This window comes from Macaca fascicularis, chromosome 1 (assembly GCF_037993035.2).
Source record: "Macaca fascicularis isolate 582-1 chromosome 1, T2T-MFA8v1.1".
Taxonomy (NCBI): Eukaryota; Metazoa; Chordata; class Mammalia; order Primates; family Cercopithecidae; genus Macaca; species Macaca fascicularis.
In genome coordinates this window covers 117,233,683-117,257,409 of record NC_088375.1, presented here as the reverse complement: position 1 = coordinate 117,257,409, position 23,727 = coordinate 117,233,683, and the positions used below count along the sequence as shown (strand labels likewise).

The 23,727-nt window shown below is 41.6% G+C and overlaps 1 protein-coding gene across 11 annotated transcripts in view; it reads right to left on the bottom strand.

Annotated features, from left to right (window-relative positions):
- The window catches only part of VTCN1 (V-set domain containing T cell activation inhibitor 1), a 95,038-nt gene that overhangs the window by 2,066 nt on the left and 69,245 nt on the right, over positions 1-23,727 (bottom strand). For 8 of the 11 annotated variants that reach the window (XM_015430446.3, XM_015430437.3, XM_073998164.1 and 5 more), the window contains 3 exons: positions 11,989-12,336; positions 8,132-8,410; positions 1,943-2,113 (listed from right to left, as the gene is read on the bottom strand). In XM_015430446.3, the coding sequence (XP_015285932.1) occupies positions 1,989-2,113; positions 8,132-8,410; positions 11,989-12,336 (752 nt within the window). In that variant the 3' untranslated portion in view covers positions 1,943-1,988. Of the gene's footprint in view, positions 1-1,942; positions 2,114-8,131; positions 8,411-11,988; positions 12,337-12,712; positions 12,761-23,727 lie in introns of all 11 variants that reach the window. The other 3 variants (XM_015430465.3, XM_015430459.3, XM_045364833.2) reach the window with 1 other exon arrangement.

Below are 23,727 nucleotides of genomic sequence, written 5' to 3'. Positions count from 1 at the left end.
CCTGTAGTGCAGTGGTGCAAACAAAGCTCACTGTAGCCTCAGCCTCCTGGGCTCATGCAATCCTTCCACCTCAGCCTCCTGAGTAGCTGGGACCACAGGTGCACCTCCATGCCTGGCTAATTTTTTAATTTTTTTTGTAGAGATGGGGTCTCACCATATTGCCCAGGTTGGTCTTAAACTCCTGGGCTCAATCAGTCCTCCCATCTTGGCCTCTCAAAGTGCTGGGGTTATAGGTGTGAGCCTCTGTGCCCAGCCTTATTCATTTACTTTAAAAAATCTACTTGATTTATGGTTATTCCTCTATGGTGCCAGGGAGGAAAAGGTGGACTGCAGCTAACTGGGTAATTGTATGTAAGCCTACATGTGCTGCCTGTGAATATTATCCATTAGATGTATGTCATGGCTTTTTTTTTTAAGCTGTCAATTATTACTGTAAGGGAATACAAGGTAAAGATGAGTCAGCTATGTTATATAGGACATTTTATTTAGTTGCAGGTTATTAAACACTCATTTGCAGTGTTGTGGGGAATCAGCGAGAGAAAAAAGTGCTTTTCCCTGTACTAGTGAGATTCCCAAGTTACAGTTTCCTTAGGGAAATCTCTGCTGACAACTGCGGAGGATTGGAAATGATGAAAACTGGCAGGTTTCCTTACAAAGAATCTCCTTTGTTCGCTGCACTATAGTGAAATCTTGGAGAACAAGAGAAGGAATGAAAAGAAGCAGATCAACAGATCTTTACCTGCCCCTGAGGACTTAGCAATGTAGGCAAGGAATACATGCGCCTTGGAGAGTGTAAGCTATAAATCATACATGCATGCCAAGAGGATGTAAAATACAAAGACCCTCGGGAAGGTGGGATATAAGCTAGGAAGCACTTTCCCAAAATGGATAAAGGAAGTAGTGGGTATAAGTTGCCATAGAGTAGAGAAGATTTGCAGGAAAAGACAGTGAGGGAGGGAGCAAGACCAGAAAGTAACGGTAGGTAGCAGGTAGTGGTAGGCAGCAGTAGTGGTAGGTAGTAATGGTGGGTAGGTATGTGTCTGTGACTTTAACTTTGATATAGTAATGCCCAGAGAGTCACTTTAGGCTCTGGAGCAAAGGAAGGCTATGATGAAATCATGTTTCAGAATACTTCGATTCTGGCACCGTGTTTCCTATCAGCTAAAATAGGGAAAGGAAGGAGCAGGCACAGTGTTTCAAAACCAGGCTGGGTGTGAGATGATGAAGGCTGGATTAGGGTCCATCTGAGAGGCAACATGGGAAAATGTGATAGGTAGGGGTTAAGAAATTGACATGAGGGACAGAGGGGAGACAAAAATATCTCTGAGGCTCTAAACCTGGAGGCTTGGTGGGGATTCCACTGAGTAATATGGGAGTATCAACTGGAATTGCATGATCTCAGCTTTCTACACATTTCATATGCAGAAGAATATTCAAAAGGAAATATCCTAACAACCATTGGAGCCAGAGGACTGAAGTGAGAAGGAAATCTCAGCAGGAGGGCTAGTTGGTGAGTCATCTGCCAACTGTCCACGGGGGCCGGCTGGAGGGGCAGGGAGGGGTTTTCATGTGAATGATGATATGCATGTCATCATGCTTTATAAATAACAGTGAAATTCAGGGTCATTAGTCAGGGCTAAATATCTCTTTCTCTTCAATAAGTTATTTTGCCTTCATTGATGACTGAGTAACTTATAAGGTATTTGAATTTACACAAATACTTGAATTGTATGTTATTTTTCCTATGGGTCTGTCAATGAAGTCTAGGCTGTTTGCTTACCTAACAAATGATTACCTTTCCCAGTAGTAGTGGAAATAATGTCACAGCCCTGGTGTCATTAAATGTTTCTCTGTGTGGCTGATGCTGAAGGCTATCTGACTCTCATTAGGAGCACAAGCACCCACAGAACCAGTCTCCCACACTATTTGTGATTAATCTCACCTGTTGTAACAATGACTTTGCATGCTTTTTTTGTGGCCGAGGCACATTATTTTAGCATCAGGTAAGGGGCGAGAGGCAGAAGTGCCCAGCTGATGGCAAGGAAAGAAGAGACACACAGAGAAGCCTTTGAGTTTAGCAGCTGTAGGTGACTCCGTCTTTTGATCTCAGATTCTGTGAAGTGAGAGAAAAAGTTAAGGATCAGCAGGAGAAGCTGGATATCTTCTTCACATGACTGGTTAGCAAAGAAAAGTACCTGAAAAACAGAACAAGTTGTTTCTAATACAGGCAGTTTTTTACCCTTTGTCCACCTTTCCATAACTGGCTTAAAAGTAGAGCTTTCTCTTTCTTCAAAGAAAATTCCATTCTGTGGTCCACTCCAGTGAACACTCAGCCGAATGAAAAACTATACCAATACAGAGATTGTTATTGGTTACCAAATAAAGAATAGGCTAAACAAATAGCCATGGCCAGTTCTTGGCTTGAGATGCATTTTCCCTCCAGGCAGTGATCTTTACAGGATCCATGTTATTACATTAGCTTTCATCATACCATTATAAAGTGTCTGGGAAGTATTATTCCCATTCTGAAGTAGAGAAAGGTAGATGTAAAGAAATGAAATAATACTTCTTTTGCTCGATTTCCTCCCTAGACAATCCTATCTCTCTCTCTCTTTTTTTTTTTTTTTTTTTTTTTTGAGACGGAGTCTCGCTCTGTCGCCAAGGCTGGAGTGCAGTGGCCGGATCTCAGCTCACTGCAAACTCCACCTCCCGGGTTTATGCCATTCTCCTGCCTCAGCCTCCCGAGCAGCTGGAACTACAGGCCCCCACCACCGCACCCGGCTAGTTTTTTGTATTTTTTAGTAGAGACGGGGTTTCACTGGGTTAGCCAGGATGGTCTCGATCTCCTGACCTCGTGATCTGCCCGTCTCGGTCTCCCAAAGTGCTGGGATTACAGGCTTGAGCCACCGCGCCTGGCCCCAATCCCATCTCTTTTATTTCATTTCAGCTCTGTCACTTACCAGCTGTGTGACTTTACGCAAGTTACTCAATATATGTGCTCCAGTTTCTTCATCTATAAATAGGGCTAAAATACTAATAACCTACTTCATAGGGTTCTTATGAGGATTAATGAGTTAATGCATGCCAAGCACTTAGAACAGTGTCTGGCCCATAATAAGCACTCCATAAGTATTGGCTGTAAAAACAACAATAGAACCAACATCACTCAAGCCTACTAAGCATCACTTTCATGCTGGTCATTTCCAAGTCTACCTCCTTAGTTTGAACTCTGTCCTGAGTTCCACATCTAGATTTCCAGTTGCTGCTAGATAATGTCGTTTAAAAACATAATTATTCAGTAAATATTTCTGAGTACCTACTATTGGGGTTCAAAGGAGTCCAATAAATAACAGCCTCTTCCCCAGCTTAGCTCTGAAGCAATTAAAGAGAAGGACAAAAAAGTAAGGCAACTGGAAGATCAAAATATCACCCTTAGTGCTGAAAATCTGTTAATAGAGAATGAGGCTTTGTAGGCAGGCAAGTGGGCTACAGCCTAGACTCCCCAGTCAGACAGAACCAGACTGGCACAAGTCTACTGCAAGAGCAGATTCTACCCCTGAACAACTGACGGCCTGGAGGAGCACAGCAGAATGGACACGGGCTTCCTAAGTGTTAGCAAAAACAAAGAGAAAAAGAAGGAGCTGAGCTACTTATGTCCAGCTGCTCCTAATATACTCATCAATCAGATAAATTAATTCCTTGTTCTCCGGGGAAGAGTGAAAGAGGGAGGAAGAGAGAGGCTAAAAAGATTACACTGGTGGGGATCCCTTCTCATAAAAGGAAATATATGGAGTAAGGGTGTAGTGTTTTCCCCAAAATGTATCACATGCTGGAGTATTGTGCTAAGCACTGGGCATCGCTACCTGGGTACACTATGGGCATTTTAAACTGAACATCTCTAAAACTCTCATCTACTCCTCATACATGTTGCTCCTATGTTTTTTTTTTTTTTTTTTTTTTTTCCTGGTAGCATCACCAACCTTCTAAGTATTCTGGGTAGAAATATCAAACCCATTTTGACTTGTGATTTCTCTTGACTTTCACATTTGCATCACCGAGGACTGCACATTATTTTGTTTAAGCAACTTTTGATTCTTCCCCCTTTTCTTTCCCATTGCCCCTGCCCCAGTTAACACTCTCACAGTTTCTCCCCCAGACCATTACTGTAAGCTCCTGACTTCATGTCTTCCCATTTTATCCAAACCATTTTTTGTCTTCCAGCCTGAACTCTGCCTTATCTATGGATCCACTTCAGTCATAATTAACAATCCTTTCCCATAGGTACTAAATCTACACTGTGATTAATTTCTCTTTTGATACTTACGCTATTCATTTCAGTATCTCAGGGGGCTTAAAAAAGTACTCTGAACATACTTGGCACACAATAGATATTTGTTAAATGAATGACCTAAATTAGTAGTATAGGCAGAGAACACAGGATGTAAATCCCATGGCCCCACTTAATTGTTTAAAAACATGTATGGAGCACCTACTTCGTGTATAACAATAAGAAATTCTGCTATTTTCTTAATTTTAAGCTACTAAATGTTGCATTTCATCCTAGACTGACACTTCAAACACTTGTTTTGATGTATCCAACAAGCATGTAAAGAAGAAAGATCTATTAATTGAATAAAAGGTGTGCTCAATGTCTATGTCTTGTTCAGTTATGGCTCTTGCTACTAGAAGACATTATTTACACAGTTTGGAGCTTTTTACTGAGAACTGGACTGAGATACTGTTGTCAGCACCCATTGTTTTAAATGACCAATACTTCAGTCCCTCCTTCCTTCAGTCCCTCCTTCTCTTCTGCGAAGGCCTTTCATCAGATACTGACTCATTTGCCTAGGTATGGGCAACTGACCCAAGTTGAGTCGAAGTCCTTCTTGGGAATGTAGAATGAGACTGATGAATTGAGGTTCAGTCTCATCACTCTCTTAAGAGATTTTTGAATATAGGAACACTTGGCAACCACCTCTTGCCATATGGACTAAAACAAGAGAGAGTAAAGAAAGAATTAAGTAGAAATGAGAGACAAAGAATCCCAATGGGATTTAAGTTCCTGGTTCCAGCTGTTCCTGAAGTCAACTGAACTTCCTGTCTTTGGTTCCATCACATTCCAGTACACTTCATACATTTCCCTTTCAGCCTAGGTTTATTTATACCCGTTTTCTGTTACAGGCAACTAATAATCCTAACCAGGATAGTTGCCAATTTGTTCCTCAAGATGGCGCAAGAGCTCTCACTCTCATATATAATTTTTTAATTAGATACTTTTAAGAAATTGCAGTAAAAACACAACAAATGTACCATCTTAACCATTTTTAAGTGTACAGTTCAGTAGTGTATATCCACATTTTTATAAATCATTAGAACTTTTTCATTTTGCAAATCTGAAACTCTATACTCATTAAACAAAAACCTCTTTCTCCTTCAACTCCTCCACCCTGCCCCCTGCTAACCACCGTTCTACTTTCTGTTTCTGTGAATTTGACTGCTTTAGGTGCCTTGTTTAAAACATACAGTATTTGTCTTTTTGTGACTGGCTTATTTCACATAGCATAATGTCCTGTAATGTCCTGAAAGTTCATTCATGTCGTAGCACATAATAGGATTTCCTTCCTTTTTGAGCCTGAATGTTATTCTATTGTATGTGTATACCATATTTTATCTAGTCATCTACTAATGGACATTTTGGGTTGATTCTACCTCTTGACTTTTGTGAATAGTGCTACTGTGACCACTGATGTGCAAATATCTGATTCAGACTCTGTATTCTTTTGGAGGCATACCCAGAAGCAGGACTGTTAGATCATATGGTAGTGCGTCCAGAATTGGTTGCTTCTGGTGGGTTCTTGGTCTTGCTGACTTCAAGAATGAAGCTGCAGACCCTCGCGATGATTGTTATTTATTTATTTATTTATTTATTTATTTATTTATTTCCTCTTTGAGACGGAGTCTTGCTCTATTGCCCAGACTGGAGTGCAGTGGCACGATCTCGGCTCACTGCAAGCTCCACCTCCGAGGTTCACGCCATTCTCCTGCCTCAACCTCCCGAGTAGCTGGGACTACAGACGACCACCACCACGCGCGGCTAATTTTTTGTATTTTTTTTTTTAGTAGAGACGGGGTTTCACTGTGTTAGCCAGGATGGTCTCAATCTCCTGACCTCGTGATCCGCCCGCCTCAGCCTCCCAAAGTGCTGGGATTACAGTTGTGAGCCACCACGCCTGGCCTGAGTGTTACAGTTCTCAAACACGTTGTGTCTGGAGTTTGTTTCTTCAGATGTTCAGATATGGCACGTCTGGAGCTGCTTGTTCCTCCTGGTGGGTTCCTGGTCTCGCTGACTTCAGGAATAAAGCCACAGACCACTTCAGTGAGTGTTACAGCTTTTAAAGGTAGTGCGGACCCAAAGAGTGAGCAGCAGCAAGATTGATGGTGAACAGCGAAAGAACAAACCATCCACAACCTTGGAAGGGGACCCCAGTGCGTTGCCGCTGCTGGCTCCGGTGGCCAGCTTTTATTCCCTTATTTAGCCCTAACCACATCCTGCTGATTGGTCCATTTTACAGAAGGCTGATTAGTCCATTTTACAGAGTGCTGATTGGTCCGTTTTTACAGAGTGTTGATTGGTGCATTTACAATCCTTTAGCTTGACACAGAGCGCTGATTGGTGCATTTACAATCCTCCAGCTAGGCAGAAAAGTTCTCCAACTCCCCACTTGACCCAGGAAGTCTGACTGGCTTCACCTCTCAGTAGTTATTTTTTTTAATTGTTTTGATGACACTTTATACTATTTCCTATAGCAGTTGCACCATTTTACAGTCCCACTAACAGTGCATTAGGGTTCCAATTTTTCCACATCCTCACCAACATGTTATTTTCTGTTTTTGCTTTATTTTGTTTTGTTTTTAGAGTAGCCACCCTAATGGGCATTAGGTGATATCTCATTGTGGTTTTGACTTGCATTTCTCTGATAATTAGTGATTAGCATCTTTTCATTTGCCTTTTAGTTATTTTTATATCATCTTGGGATGAATCTGTCTTCAAGTACTTCGCCCATTTTAAAATGAAGTTATTTGATTTTTGTTGTTGTTGAGTTGTAGGAGTTCTTAATATATTCTGGATTGAAACCCCTTATTTAGATAAATGATTTACAAATATTTTCTCACATTCCATAGGCTACTTTTGTGTGTGTGTGTGTATACAATTTATTTTTTAAATTGATATATCAGAGTTGTAGATAATTTTGGGTTCATATGTATAATTTCAAATTAAAAAATCATAAGAATATGATTTATTCAGTTAGATTCAGCAAACATTTATAGGGTACTTATAATGAGTAAGGTATTTTGTGCCCAGTGCTAGGTTTGATTTAAATGGCGGCCTCCTGACATACTCCTTTCACTACAGTTTGAACCCAGTTTAGCCCCAGGAAGGATGGTCTTAAAAGTCATAATTCAGTCTATGCATTTTCTTGATACTAGCTCAACCTAAGGTTTTGTATGCTCTAAAGCACTGCAGGGAGACTAGGGTGCTGGGTCTTCTCAGCCAGTTCTCAGCTAGGGTGCTGGGAGACCAGTTCCATCTAAGGGTTTCAGATTAATCCTGAGCCAAATTAGTGGGATCATGAGTCAGTCCCATGAGGGATGAACAAAACTAAGTCAGACTCCAGACTTTAGTCTTCAGATTCACAGGCTTCTCAAAGTCAGGGTGGAACCAAACCTTGGTTTCTAGTCTAAGATTTGGAGGGCTTGAAGTCCAGCTGAACATATCAAAGATGTCAAGTAATTAATTATCACTTCCCCACTGCTATGCCAAGGTAGTCCTACTGAGTTACACAGAGCCTCAGAATCCTAAACACTGTTCCCCAGACAACCGGTCAATGAGAAAGCATACAAGATGAAACCTAATTGCCGTCTTCGACCTATATGTCATACATATTGTTTTGTGTTGGGCTTTCTCTTATGTAATACAATCTTAACTGGAATTGAGTGATCAAACTCTTAGTGAAGAGGACTCTATAGAGATTTTTGTGCCTTGGTATATGTATCTATTAATGTAATTAAATTTTAATTTAGATTTTACTCTTTCCTCAGTAAATCCATACAAAAGTAGGGAGGAACCCACCTGTCACTTTGATATCCCCTGTTGCTTTGGCAATGTCATTTTCAATCATACAGGAGTATGTGTTGTTGATCGTAACATTGTATAGCACAGACACAACCTTCATGGTCACATTCTCAGAGTTCAGCTCAAAGCTGGTATTGGAGACTTCCGAGAAGTTGGCTCCCTGGTCAACTTGGGATGCCCACACCACTGTGGGCTGGGGGAACCATCGGGGAGCCTCACACCGCAAGGTCTCTGAGCTGGCGTTATAGTCCACATTCACCTCTGGCATGCTGAAGGCTGCAGGGTCAAAAGTCGGAAAGAGCAGATGCCAAAGTCAGACACATAAGTACTAGGTCTTAAAATGCAGTCTTTTTTTTTTTTTTTTTTTTTTTGAGACGGAGTCTCACGCTGTTGCCCAGGCTGGAGTGCAGTGGCGCGATCTCGGCTCACTGCAAGCTCCGCCTCCCGGGTTCCCGCCATTCTCCTGCCTCAGCCTCCCGAGTAGCTGGGACTACAGGCGCCCACAACCGCGCCCGGCTAATTTTTTGTATTTTTAGTAGAGACGGGGTTTCACTGTGGTCTCGATCTCCTGACCTTGTGATCCGCCCGCCTCGGCCTCCCAAAGTGCTGGGATTACAGGCTTGAGCCACCGCGCCCGGCCCTTTTTTTTTTTTTTTTAAACCATTGAAGCTACTCAGTACTTCCTCAGAGGTCCATCTGTGTGTGGCCGATTGTATTATAGGCACGAATAATTATTTGCTCATAGTATTGTTATACATCACAACCCTTTGGCCAATCACAAACCCCAAGGACCTAAATTCTAGGTATATTATTGTTACAATAGATAATTTTCTCCAAGTAAGAGGAACTTCAGTGGTCATAAAAAAGCTTATCCCTTAGGGAAATTAGGCATTTTCCTAGGGATCTATGAAGCTTCCGGATTTTATGTATTTTTCTCCCTGGAGGATAAAGTTAGGGTGGGGAGGGAGAAGGAGAAAGAAGAAACAAACAGCATTCAACTATCACCCAGAGAAATTCCATCCACAAGCTTTGTCATCACAGAGATTTGGAGTTTGCTTGGGCAGATATCGTCCAGCTCTGGTATCCAGGGATAGAAATAGAAATTTGTTTTCCTCCAAGGTAATTCTCCTCACTAGAGAGGTAACTGCATTTTGAAAATAAGACTTAGCTTCCCCCCATATCCAGGCAGAGAGACAGTTGTGGAAAAATGTTAAAGCCTGGGCTTTTTATGGGGGAAAAATATAATTTATTAATTTATTTGGCATTTTCCTTTACCTGGGACTGAGCTGGTGCTGAGTAAGTAGTAAAAGGAAAGCCCTTGCCTAACCCTTAAGGAGTCTGTTATCGAGCAGGGGAGACAAGACTCATATGCTCGGAGCAGGCAGGGAACATGCTCTTGGGAGATGATGTGGGAAACTAAGTTTACATGACAATGAACCACCATTCATTGAGGGTATACTCTGTGCCAGTACTGTATTCCAGACCTTATTTCATTTGATCCTCACAACACTCCTGTGAATACTATCATCCCCATTAAAAAACAAATCAACTTTTGGGAGGCTGAGGCAGGAGAATGGCGTGAACCCGGGAGGCAGAGCTTGCAGTGAGCTGAGATCCGGCCACTGCACTCCAGCCTGGGCGGCAGAGCGAGACTCCGTCTCAAAAAAAAAAAAAAAAAAAAAAAATCAACTTTTAATTTTGAAATAATTTTGGGTGTACAGAAGAGTTGCATAGAAGGTATAGAGTTCCGGCATAAGCCTCACCCAGTTTCCTCTAATGTTAACATCTTAAATAACCAATGTGCATTAGTCAAAACTGAGAAACCGGCCAGGCGCAGTGGCTCATGCCTGTAATCCCAGCACTTTGGGAGGCTGAGGTGGGCAGATCACCTGAGGCTGGGAGTTCGAGACCAGTTGACCAACATGGAGAAAGCCAGTCTCTACTAAAAATACAAAATTAGCTAGGTGTGGAGGCGCATGCCTGTAATCCCAGCTACTTGGGAAGCTGAGGCAGGAGAATCACTTGAACCCAGGAGGCGGAGGTTGTGGTGAGCCTAGATCGCGCCATTGCACTCCAGCCTGGGCCACAAGAGCGAAACTCCATCTCGAAAAAAAAAAAAAAAAGAAAAAACAGAGAAACTGTCATCGGTACATTACTATCAATTAAATACCAGATTTGATTTGCATTTCAAGTTTTTCCACTAATGTTCTTTTTCTGTTCCAGGATTCCATCCAGAACACCACCATGCTTTGGTCATCATGTTGCCTGAGTTCCTTCTAGTCTGTCATGTTTTCCCAATTTCTGTATATTCCATGACCTTGACTGTTTTGAGGAGTACTGGTTAGGTATTTTCCATGACCTTGACAGTTTTTGAGGAGTACTGGTTAGGTATTTTGTAGGACGACCCTCTGTTGGAATTCATCTGATGTTTTTCTCCTGATTAGACTGAGGTTACAGGTTTGAGAGAGGAAGAGCACAGGAGGCAAAGTGCCCTTCTCATCACATCCTATCAGAAGGAACATGCTGTTAACATGACTTATTAATGATGTTAACCTGGATCACCTGACTAAAGCAGTGTTTGCCGGATTTCTTTGCAAGCTGGATTTCACTAAGTCCAATATACCCTGAGTGGGGTAGGGAAGGTTTCAAGCTCCATTTTCTGGAGGGGAAGAGATCTAAATAAATTATTTGGAATTCATCTGTAAGGGGAATTTGTTTCATATCCCTCATTTATTTAAAAAATATGAAGTCATATGTATTTATTCTATACCTTTGAGTTATAATTCAATACTATGTTATTTATTTTGTTGCTTAAATTGCTACAGCTTTGCCATTAGAAGCTCTTTCAGTTGGCTCCAGTATTCCTTTGACATGACCCCATTTTAAGATGAAGAAACTGAAGTTCAGAGAGATTGCTTTGCCCAGGTCACTGTACGTACACAGCTCTGATTCTAGATCTGAGCTTCGAATCATTGCACATACATGTTATGAGGTGTGCAAGAAAGGCCTGTGCATACTAGTTTAGGCTGGAAAGGCCCAGTTTCGGTCTATCCTTCAAGGCTGCCCTCCAATGCCAGCTGCTCCAGGGGGCTTTCCCGTGCCTCCCCTCCTATGCATTTGAACGGGATCTCTCTCTTCCTCTCAATCACTCTATTTATATTTCTCTTAAAGCATTTGATACACTTTACTAATTATTATCATTTACAGACTTTTATTATCTCTGTCTGGATGCTTAACTCTGTGAGATCTATACTATGAGCTCTGCAAGGGTAAGGGAAATCTGTTTCATCGTCTTTGTACTCCTCACAGTACCTGAGTCCCTTGTATATAAATTCAGAAAACATATGTTAAATTGGGTTGGCAACAAAGGGTGGATTTCACTGTTGCAGGGGAAGGGGAATTGATACGTTTACAGGGCAGTGTTGTTTTCGTTTTGGTTAGTTCCCTTTGAACTTCTAAAATGTGCCCACTGTCATGAGTCTCTGAAGGTACTGATTTCAGGACTGGACTTGGGTCTACTTAGCATGGAAATGTCCCAGGCTAGGCTGCTCTTATTACCTATACCAGGGGCTGCCACAAAAGAGACTACATTTATTTTGTTGAATAGAGAACACACCGGGAAATTCAGAAGTAGTGAGAACCCAGAACAAAAGATTTTTAAGGCCTCTCTTATAGTTGGCTACTTTTGGGGTTGGTGTGGGTCTTGGCCATAAAATGGCAAAAATAGCTATTAGCAGAATTGGGAGCGTCATTGTCTGATATTGGTCACAACATGATATTTCATCAGCAACTCATAATCTTTAGCCTCAAATACTTTTGGTGCTTTAAAAAAATGTCTCTCCAAAGTAACTCACCTCCAGTTTTATACTCAAGGTTAGCATTCCCCTTGCCTTTAGAAGTGATGATGTAACATTTGTAGGTGCCAGCGTCTGTAAGTTGTACATTTTTCAGCCGCAGAGAGGCATTGCCAACTATCACTTGATCAGCAAACACTGCTGTCCGGCCTCTGAACATTTCATCCTGCTCCGACAGCTCATCTTTGCCTTCTTTGAACTCATGGACCAAGCCTATAACACCTTCCTTCAGCCATTGTATCACGATATCAGAAAGTTTGATGTCAGGTTCAAAAGTGCAGCTCAGGATTCCATCCTCCCCAATGTTCCCAGCTGAGGCAACAGTAGTGACTGTGATGGAGTGTCTCCCTGCAGTTCAGGAAGCAAAGATCAATGCTAAGGGAAGCCTTGGAACTTCTACAACCAAACCCTTCATTACTGAAAGCCAGACAGAGACTTCTGTGATAAATTAAAAATACAGAAGAACATGAGAAGCATTAAGAAAAAGAAGACAAGAAGAGAAAGAGCAGGAAGACAATCGTTTTGATATATATATAGAGCAGATCTGTCATATATAATGGCTTATATAAGACCAAGTAACCCAAACCCTGAGAACACATTGGACTTGGGGTTTGAAGATGAAAATTGAAGTCTTGATTTTGTCACTTAATAGCCATGTAACCTTCAATAAGTCATGTAACCTTCTTGGATCTTAGAAAATTGGAGGTAACAATATCTGTCTTACCTACTGTATTAGTCCATTTTCACGCTGCTGATAAAGACATACCTGAGACTGGGAAGAAAAAGAGGTTTAATTGGACTTACAGTTCCACATGGCTGGGAGGCCTCAGAATCATGGCGGGAGGTGAAAGGCACTTCTTACATGGTGGTGGCAAGAGAAAAATCAGAAAGATGCAAAAGCGGAAACCCCTGATAAACCCATCAGATCTCATTAGACTTACTCACTATCACAAGAACAGTATGGGGAAACTGCCCCCATGATTCAAGTATCTCCCACTGGGTCCCTCCCACAACACATGGGAATTATGAGAGTATAATTCAAGATGAAATTTGGGTGGGGACACAGCCAAACCACATCGTTCCATCCCTGACCCCTCCAAATCTCATGTTCTCCCATTTCAAAACCAATCATGCCTTCCCAACAGTCCCCCAAAGTATTAATTCATTTCAGCATTAACTCAAAAGTCCACAGTCCAAAGTCACATCTGAGACAAGGCAAGTCCCTTTCACCTATGAGCCTGTAAAATCAAAATCAAGCTAGTTACTTCCTAGATACAATGGGGGTACAGGCATTGGGTAAATACAGTCATTCCAAATGGGAGAAATTGGCTAAAACAAAGTAGTCACAGGGCCTATGCAAGTCCAAAATTTTAAAGCTCCAAAGTGATCTCCTTTGACTCCAGGTCTCACATCCAGGTCATGCTGATGCAAGAGGTGGGTTCCCATGATCTTGGGAAGCTCCGCCCCTGTGACTTTGCAGGGTGCAGTCTCCCTCCCAGCTGCTTTCATAGGCTGGCGTTGAGTGTCTGTGGTTTTTCTAGAAGAATAGTGCAAGCTGTCAGTGGATCTACCATTCTGGGGTCTGGAGGACAGTGGCTCTCTTCTCACAGCTCTACTAAGTGGCACTCCAGTGGGACTTTGTGTTGGGGCTTCAACCCCATATTTTCCTTCTGCACTGCCCTAGCAGAAGTTCTCCATGAGAGCCCCACTCCTGCAGCAATCTTCTGCCTGGGCATCCAGGCATTTCCATACATCTTCTGAAATCTAGGTGGAGGTTCACAAACCCCAATTCTTGACTTTTGTGCACTCACAGGCTCAACACCACATAGAAGCTGCTAAGACTTGGGGTTTGCACCCTCTGAAGCCATGCCCAAGCCCCTTTTGGGCACAGCTGGAGCAGCTGGGACACAGGGAACAAAGTCCCTAGGCTGCACACAGCATGGGGACCCTGGGCCCGGCCCACAAAACTATTTTCTCCTAGGCCTCCAGGCCTGTGATGGGAGGGGCAGCCATGAAGACCTCTCACATTTTCCCCATTGTCTTGGGGATTAATATTCAGTGCCTCATTACTTATGCAAATTTCTGCAGCCAGCTTGAAATTCTCCTCAGAAAATGGGTTTTTCTTTTCTTTCACATTGCCAAGCTGCAATTTTCTGAACTTTTATGCTCTGCTTCCCTTATACAACTGAATACCTTTTGTTTTTTTGTTTGTTTGTTTGTTTTGTTTTTTTTGTTTTTTTTTTGAGACGGAGTCTCGCTGTGTCTCCCAGGCTGGAGTGCAGTGGCGCGATCTCGGTTCACTGCAAGCTCCGCCTCCCGGGTTCACGCCATTCTCCCGCCTCAGCCTCCGAGTAGCTGGGACTACAGGCACCCGCCACCACGCCCGGCTAATTTTTTGTATTTTTAGTAGAGACGGGGTTTCACCATGTTAGCCAGGATGGTCTTGATCTCCTGACCTCGTGATCCGCCCGTCTCGGCCTCCCAAAGTGCTGGGATTACAGGCTTGAGCCACCGCGCCCGGCCTACAACTGAATACCTTTAACAGCACCCAAGTTACCTCTTGAATGCTTTGCTGCTTAGAAATTTCTTCTACCAGATACCCCAAATCATCTCTCTCAAGTTCAAAGTTCCACACATCTCGAAGGCAGGGGCAAAATGTCACCAGTCTCTTTGTTAAAACATAACAAGAGTCACCTTTCCTCCAGTTCTCAACAGGTTCCTCATCTCCATCTGAGACCACTTCAGTCTGGACCTTATTGTCCATATCACTATCAAGTTTTTGGTCAAAGCCATTCAACAAGTCTCTAGGAGGTTCCAAACTTTCCCACATTTTCCTGTCTTCTTCTGAGCCCTCCAAACTGTTCCAACCTCTGCCCGTTATCCAGTTCCAAAGTTGCTTCCACATTTTCAGGTATCTTTTCAGCAGTGCCCCACTCTAGTGGTACCAATTTACTATATTAGTCCATTTTCATGCTGCTGATAAAGAAATACCTGAGACTTGGAAGAAAAAGAGGTTTAATTGAACTTAACAGTTTCACATGGCTGGGTAGTCCTCAGAGTCATGACGGGAGGTGAAAGGCACTTCTTACATGGCAGTGGCAAGAGAAAATGAGAAAGATGCACAAGCGGAAACCCCTGATAAAACCGTAAGATCTTGTGAGACTTATTTACTACCATGAGAACACTATAGGGGGAACTGCCCCCATGATTCAAATTATCTCCCACCAGGTCCCTCCTACAACACATGGGAATTATGGGAGTATAATTTAAGATGAGATTTGGATGGGGACACAGAGCCAAACTATATCACCTACTTTAAAGGTTTCTTATGAGGATCAAATCAAATGGATATTAACTTGATTTGCAAACTGTAATTACACATATAAGGTATTGTTATTCTCAGTTAACCAGAAGTGGCACAGAAGTGAAATCTCATGTTAACTAAATGTGGCTAGTCATTCTGAAGAATGCTGAATTCTAAAGTGCTGTGACTTTTATCTCAATTTGAATGATGAAGAAACTAAGGCATTGAGAAAATAAGTGATTTGATCAAGTTTACAGTGCTAGCTATAGCATAATGAAGAATTGTGTTTAATTCGGTTGACTTTTGGTTTAACATGAAAGCCACCCTCTCCTCTCCAAACATACCACCAGTAGAAATATTAATTATGTGCCAGCTGTATCCAACTACTTCTTCCTCGCTTGGCCAGACTACAGCCCACCCAGTCAGGGAAGGATCAATCAGCTGTTCATTGTACACTGGGGGCTGCTGACTGAGGACACCTACTGGGGTGATTTAATTAACTGAATCTTCTTGAGAGACTCTTTCTGTGGCTTGGATATGAAACTAAGGGCAGATGGCCTTGGAGCCCAAGAAGAGAGTGGAGGAGACACAAAGAAGTATGGGAGAGAGACCAGGGGAGAGAAAAATGGAAAGAGTCTTCTATCCCCAGAGCTGTCTTGGATCCTGGGGGTGTTCAGGTCTAGTTCCTGTCCTAATCTCTGCATATCCTTTAGACAACACCTGATATTAAAGTGGCCTGCACAAATCTCTCTTTCTTACAGCCAAAAAAGCCCAACATAACGGGTCCCGAGCACTTCTTAACTGGACTTTTCAGCTTCTTTATTGATATTTCTACCTTTCATCTTTGCCTCCATCCAATCCACTTTACATGCATTAATCCTACAGGTAGACCTTCTTACAATATAATTTGAACATGTCTGTTTCCTAATCACTCATCTTTAATGGTTCCTAAGAGCTGTGGAATGGATTTCACATTTTCCAGCCTGACCTTCAAAGCCAAATACTGCCTGGTACATAGTAAATGCTCCATACATATTAGCTCTTATTGCTATCTTTGCAGCCCTATCTCCAACTACATCCTCTCATAGTCCATTCTGTCTATCTGTATCAAATTATTTGTTGATTTTCTGCCTTCAATAAAAAACACACAAACAAAGCAGACATGTGTGTTTTTTTAATGTAAGAGGTAAACATTATCGGCATAAGGATATCCTTGGCTCTTCTCCTCTTCCAGCCTATTAGGGGTTGGAATTATCTCATTGACTCCTAGACCTCTACAAAGTCAATGAGGGTAATGAATGAGGAAGAGAGAACTGGAGAAGCTAATCTAGATGGATTTGCAGCAGAAAGAACAGAAGGCTACTGATGGAAGAAAAATTATAGCTAGAAAAGGAGGAAGAGGAGACAAAAATAAGTACATAGCCTGGTTTGGAAGGATGTTTTAGAGGCTTGAGATTGTGAGAAGAGAGACTTTGGAAGCAGCTGCCATGCATGGCCATTCCTGTGGGAGATCTGGGAGAGGAATTATAAAAGGGGACAAAATGAAGTTTTTGTGGTGTAATAAGAACACAACACACCTCCATTCCCTGCGTTGGTATTTTCTTGAACATTGATTTAAAGATTCAGTTTGCTTTTCAAGTATTGTTACTTAAAGACTGATATCCAAGGCATCCCAGGCTAGCATGGGTTATACAATTACACTATGCGCCTTCACACCCCTGTTCATCTTGCACCTTTTAATTCACAGCTCACACTTCTTTACCACCAGTTATCCAAATTCTACTTATATTCAAGTCTGTTCAGATGGCAGCCCTCCCATGAAACCTTCTTTTAATTAACGAAAGGAAAAATTAGTAGATTCTCTCTTTACTTTCTTGTAACTTTTTTTTTTTTTTGCCTTTATTATAGCAGCTATCTCCCTCTACCTTGTCTCTAGTCTATCTCTGGAACTAGTTTGTGAGTGTTTCAAGAGCAGAGACTGTCTTAATCCTATCTGTAAGTCCTGTAGTGCCTACAGCTATGTTTCTGCAGAGAAAAATAATGTTTGTTGAGTTTATGAATAAATGACTAAATAAATGGAAATCAGTAGAAATCAAAGCATTGTTTGAGATAGGCTAAAATTATTGTAGGGGTAAGGGATGTTTGGCGGGATTACCACATCTAAGTTTTGGGGAAATGTGAGCCAGTGAAAAGGGAGGCAATAAAAATACAGAGAGGTTCACAATAAAATCATGAATCAAATACAACCATGTTAGAGCAAGGGTAAATTTGAGGGTTGTTGATAAAGTGCCGTTAAAGTTGAATTGAAAAATTACTTCTCAGAAAAAAAATACATGATTAGCATGGTTTATGGAGAGAATGAAATGGCAATGACATATCTTAGTTCAGTAATTGTATTACTGAATTAATTTTAATATGTTGGCCTTGAGCTCACAGGTAGGAAAACCAGCCACCTATCTCCCAGAGAAGTTAATGATTAAAAGCAGCAGCTGTAGAGTGCCCCAGGGACCTGCTGCAGGTTGTAGTCATTTAAGGTTGCATTAATGATGTGGCAGATGGAATGAGTGTAATGTTGATTAAATCCCCTCCACCCCAATGTCAAATAAAGAAGAGAAATAAGAGCCAGTGAGAACTTAAAAAAACCACAGGGACCTAGCCATTGCTTTGCACCCAGAAAGCAGTCAATAAAATACTTGTTTGTTAAGTGAATAAATGATTGTTAAAAGTGATAAAATTTAATTTGCAAGCAACCACATGTAAATATTACTTCTCACAAGAAAAGAAACTATTCAGACTTGCAAACAAACATAGGCTCAAGGAGGATTATACCATCTGGCCTCATATGACTCTCCAGGCCTATTGACCACCAGAGATTCTTTCTTATTTTTGTTTTTTGGAGACAGAGACTCACTCCACCAAAGATTCTTGTGTGATTTGTTGAGTCAAAGGACAAAAGGGCCCCATGGAGATGGGTTAGAGGCAGGTACCTATTGATAGAGAATTCATTAAATGGGCACAGATTTTAAGCATTTCATTAGCCTCTAAGATTTCATCAAACCCCTTTAAAATTGGAAGACTGAGCCACTTACTGAAAATTAATTATCCAGCTTGTGAGGGCTAATTACTAGCACAGCTCCTGTCTGCATGAGGAAAGTGGGGCTGTTAAAGCGGGGGCAAGAGGAAACCTGAGCAGCCCTGTGTTCACACGGCGGGAGGGAGTACTATTCAATCAGTGCTCCGTTGTAGGAGCAGGAATATCCTGAAGTGGGGGTACGGGTAACACAAGGCAAGGATTCTTTGCAGAAACTATGATGCTAGGGCAGCCTACAGCACTGGATAAAACCTGGAAAATGAGCTGTCCTTTGAAATGACTCAGAAAGACAAGTTCTGTACATTCCAATAGCATAGAGAGCATGCTAGATGTCTTCAGCAGATGGTCATCAGCATCTGCTAAAACTCAGCTGTCCAGATGGGCACCACAGCACATGGCTTACAAGGTGGAAATGCAAAGATTAACCTTGGGATCACACCTGTGAGTGCCACTCTTGCCAAAGAAGACGGTGGGGTTGAGAGAACAGTTCGTTCTGTGAGAAGAAATTTAAAAGGACACTGGGCCAGGCCAGATACGGAACAATGTAGGAAAGCAGCAGAACATGGTGTTTGAGAACATGGCACAGGTACAGGCTGTCTGGGTTCAAGTCCCAGCTCTGCCACTTATTGGATATGTAACCTGGGTCAAGTTTTCCAACGCTTTATTTCATAATTTTTTAAAATCTGTAAAATGGCGATACTCCCTTAGAGAGTTCTTGAAAGGACTTAATGATACGATGCAGGTAAAGTGCTTAATACAGTACCTGAGTTGCCACATGCTAAACCTTAAATCAGTATTGATATTGATAACCATTATTAACTAGAATCATTTGGAAAGATTGCAGATCAGAGCCCCAGGAGGTAAGGAAAGCAACATTTCACTAAATGTTTGCTTACAGTGACTCATTTTAAGCCATGAGAGAGTAAGAATGACCATTATGCCCATTTATGGATAAGGATAGAGACTCCGTGAGGTTAAATGGCTTGCTGAATGCCTTGGATCTTACTGTTAGTGGAGTCAGGGTCAGACACAACGTGGTCTGGTCCTGAGCCTATGTCCTTTCTACCATATTTTGCTGATACCCAGGGCCAGATTGAGACATGTAGAGTGCCAACCCAATAAGAAGGTATCCCTACTTCACTTAAAAATCCAAACAACTAAAAACCACAAAATAAGTGTAAGAAAGGCCCATAGCTGTTTATTTTCTCAGATGACTCAGAGTTGTTTTTTTTTTTTTTTTTTTTGGATAGATCAAATATTTTCTAAATAAACTGTGCGATGTTTCCGTTTTGGTGTCATCAGCACACACCTAGTTGGTTTATCCAATGTCTGAAGCTGGAGCATTACTATAGTGTGATGGGTCTTCACCAGGTTACTTAAGGGTTTGTGTCTGCTGCTTGAACCCCAACAGCTGGGCGGTGAGCCAAGGCCTTGGTGCCCAGCTGAGGAGCAGATGTCCCTGAGAACCTAAACATCCCAGACAGTATCTGAGAACACACCAAGAAAAACAGTCTCATTGCAAACACACCGCAGGCAAAGAGCCAGAAAACCAGCTTAAATGCAGCTTAGACATGGGAGATGGCAAAGATCTCTAGGGCTGTCTTGTGCCGCCCAGGAGTGCCCTGTATGTAAGTCCTAATAAACTCAATTACTCACCAGACTGGACTTGTCTAAGTCATACTTTGGTCTTTCAGCTGCTTCCCAGTTCTGGCAGAGGGGTGGGGGTTGTGGGGGCGATGCGGGACACATGTTACAGTTCCAGGTTTTGCTCCTAACAATTATTAGGAGGCAGCATCCTGTGGCTTCAAAGGAGGCCCTTCCTGGTGTGACCAGGAAATTGTGCAGTTCCTAGGAGGTGCTATAGGAATGCGTTAATAATAGCAAATTTTTACTAAAAGCATTGATGGCATCAATATAAATAACAATGGCAGTTGTTTATCACACACAGGTGTCAGGTACTCGATAAGAACTCTCCTTTAATTCTCACAATGACCCTGCCTATTTTACCAGTGAGGAAACGTTTAAGTTGTATCCCAAAGGATATACAGTTACTGTGAGCCCTGAGATTGGAATGGCTCTGATTCTGAGATTCCTCCATTATATAGAGCTGTTCAAAGTCGCTCAGAGAGTGCCTGATAGCGCAGGGACTGGGCTGGGTATGGTTAGGGGCCTTTCCATCACGTCTCCTTCCTTCCTGAAGGCTTATCCACAAGAGCTGTCCTTTAACCAGGGGCTGCTTGGAACCCCTCCACCTCTCTTTCAAATGGTCCACCCCAAATGCATTTTATGTTTTATGGGGTCTTTATTTAGAATTTGTAAGGAGCAGGATGGCTATGCAAAGGTGGCCTATACAGCATCAGGAGAGTTACAAAAAAATAAAATTTCTTTCTGTATTGGGGAAAAGTTTTACATTTTCAAAAGCTATAGTCTCAGGAATCATGCCTGCAAGGCAAACCACAAAACACCCTTCTCCACTACAACTCTGTGTGGACGTTGTCCTTGGTATGGGGTGATGGGTAGGAGTGTAGGTTAGGGAAGCAAATTCCCAAGGCTGGAAATACAGCCATGCTCACTTGCTGACTGTGTGTGTCCTTCCAGAAATTTCTCATCTGAACATAGTAATAACATCTACCTCCTATTTGTTGTGTGTGGTAAGACAAATCATGTATGCAAAGTTATTTAGTACAGTAGAGTGCATGAAGAAAGGATTCAAAAGATGTTATCATCATGATAAAGTTTAGATATTTGTCTTCACCCAAATCTCACGTTGAAATGTAATCCCCAGTGTTGGAGGTGAGGCCTGGTGGGAGGTGTATGGGTCATGGGGGCAGATCCCTCATAAATGGCTTGGGCTATCCCCTTGGTGATAAGTGAGCTCTTGGGCTCTGAGTTCACCTGAGATCTGGTCATTTAAAAGTGACCACTCTCTTTCTCCCTCTTGCTCCTGCTTTCGACATATGACATGCCTGTTTCCCCTCGCTGTCCATCATGATGGAAAGCTCCCTGTGGCTTCACCAGAAGCCAGGCAGATGCCAGCACCATGCCTCCTGTAAAGCCTGCAGAATCGTGAGTCAATTAAACTTCTTTTCTTCATAAATTACCCAGTCTCAGGAATTTCTTTATAGCAGTGCAAGAATGGCCTAATACACATCATTGTCTGCTTAATGCTTTTTGCTTAATTTCAACGTCTTATATATTAAACCAGCTAACATTTTATTGAATTCATGTAAAGTGTGCTCATATGATGATCTCTGATAAAGGTTATAGTCCTTTTAATAGAGGCAATTGAAAAATCCAACTAAACAGTATTAAACTAATAAACTGCCCATTTTATCGAAATAACCAGCTGTCACCCAGTGAAATGGGAAGGAGGCAGAACACCTTTTTATTGGCAGTAGTAGAGTTTCAAATTTTTAAATTACTGTATTGAGTACATTACTGGATTGAGTACATTAATGGATTGTACATTACTGGATTGAGTAGACTATTGCTTCTATCTATTCACACCTCCATGTATCCATCCAACTGTCCATTCAAAAAGCACTTAAGGAGCACCCTGTGCATTCAAGGAACTGAGTTCAGTTCTCAAGGTGGCTGTCGCTATGCTACAGGAAAAGATATGAGTAGCAAACCTGTTGACTAACACAGGGAAGTTATGACATTGTGAAAATTCTTGCTAGGGTAGTCAACACCACTAACAACCAAAAGATAAACAACTCTCTGAGTTCTGATGCCAAGTCACTGAGCCTCAGGTCCAAGAAAGTTTTGTCATTAAGATTTAGAGTGACAAACAAATACTAGGGTTTTAATTGAAGGCGATGTATAAGATCAGGAATAGGGTAAATTATAATTAAGAGTTAAACCTTAGTGAGGAAGGTACCAAAATGTACTTTAGCATTAATATCTTTAAAACTTATTCTAAAATATTTGGTTTATCAGTCAATATTTTATTTCCTTATAAAGAATATGTATGTAAATCTGAGAGCAGTGGCTCACACCTGTAGTCCTAGCACTTTGGGTGGTTGAGGCGGGCAGATCACTTGAGGTCAAGAGTTCGAGACCAGCCTGGCTAACATGGCAAAATCTTGTCTCTACTAAAAATACAAAAAATTAGCCAGGTGTGGTGGTGCATGCCTGTAATCCCAGTTACTTGGGAGGCTGAGGCAAGAGTATTGCTTGAACCCAGGAGGCAGAGGCTGCAGTAAGCCAAGATTGTGCAACTGTACTCCAGCCTGAGCAACAGAGCAAGGCTGTCTCAAAAAAAAAAAAAAAAAAGAATATATATGTATATAAACATAAAGTGTATATATACATTCATGACATTCTATACATATTATATTTATATACATGTATTTACAAAAGTTTTTGTATGTCTGTATTGAAGTATACAAACATAACAATCCACACATCATAACTGTACAGCTTGAAGAATGATTATAACTTTATTCCAGGTAACCATCATCACATCAAGGAATAGAACCTTACTGCCCTCCCAGCAGTGCCCTCATGCCCCTCCTCACTGCTACCCGCTTACTTGTCCCCAAAGGTAAGAACCATTATTATTATTCTACCTTTTACCAGCAGAGATCATTTGCCTGTTTTTCAACTTCATATGCATGGAATCATACAGAACTTACGCTTTTGTGCTCTTCTGTAGTTCCACATTATGTTTTGCATATGAAAATGTACTCAGTCTCTGTCACCAGGCAACAGAAATTAAAACCACAAAATTCCACAACACCCAGTATTGGTGAGGGCGTGGAGAGCTCGATCTCTCATGCATTGTTGTTGAAGAGTAGATTGGCTCATCACTTTGAAAAACGGAATGGCAGTATCTACTAAAAGCTATTTATTGGCCTTTTGTACATACTCCTTGTGAGCTGCTTTTTTAAGCACTCACACTTCTTGTGAGCTGCTTTAAGACATTAGAAAAATAATTGAAAGATGGCCAAATAAAGCAGGAAGAGGAATATTAATAAAGATAAAAGCCAAAATTAATAAAATAGGAATACAAATCAGAGAAAACATAAATAAGCTAAAAGCTGGTTCTTTCAAAACTGCTATAAAGATAACAATACCTTATAAATCTATTTTAGTATATGAGAGAGAAAGAAAGAGAGAACAGAAGAAAGAAAACAAGAGAGAGAGCAGAATAGAGAGAAAGAAAGAGAGAGAGAGAAAAAACAACCGAGATTATGAACAGGAAAAGAAATAAATTAACATAGGAAATCAATATTAAAATGAAACAGGCTAGTGAATTCAGAAACAGATGCCACACATTTGGATACGTGATTTACGACCATGATGGCACTGGAGGGAAGTGGGGGAAGGACAGTGTGTCCAA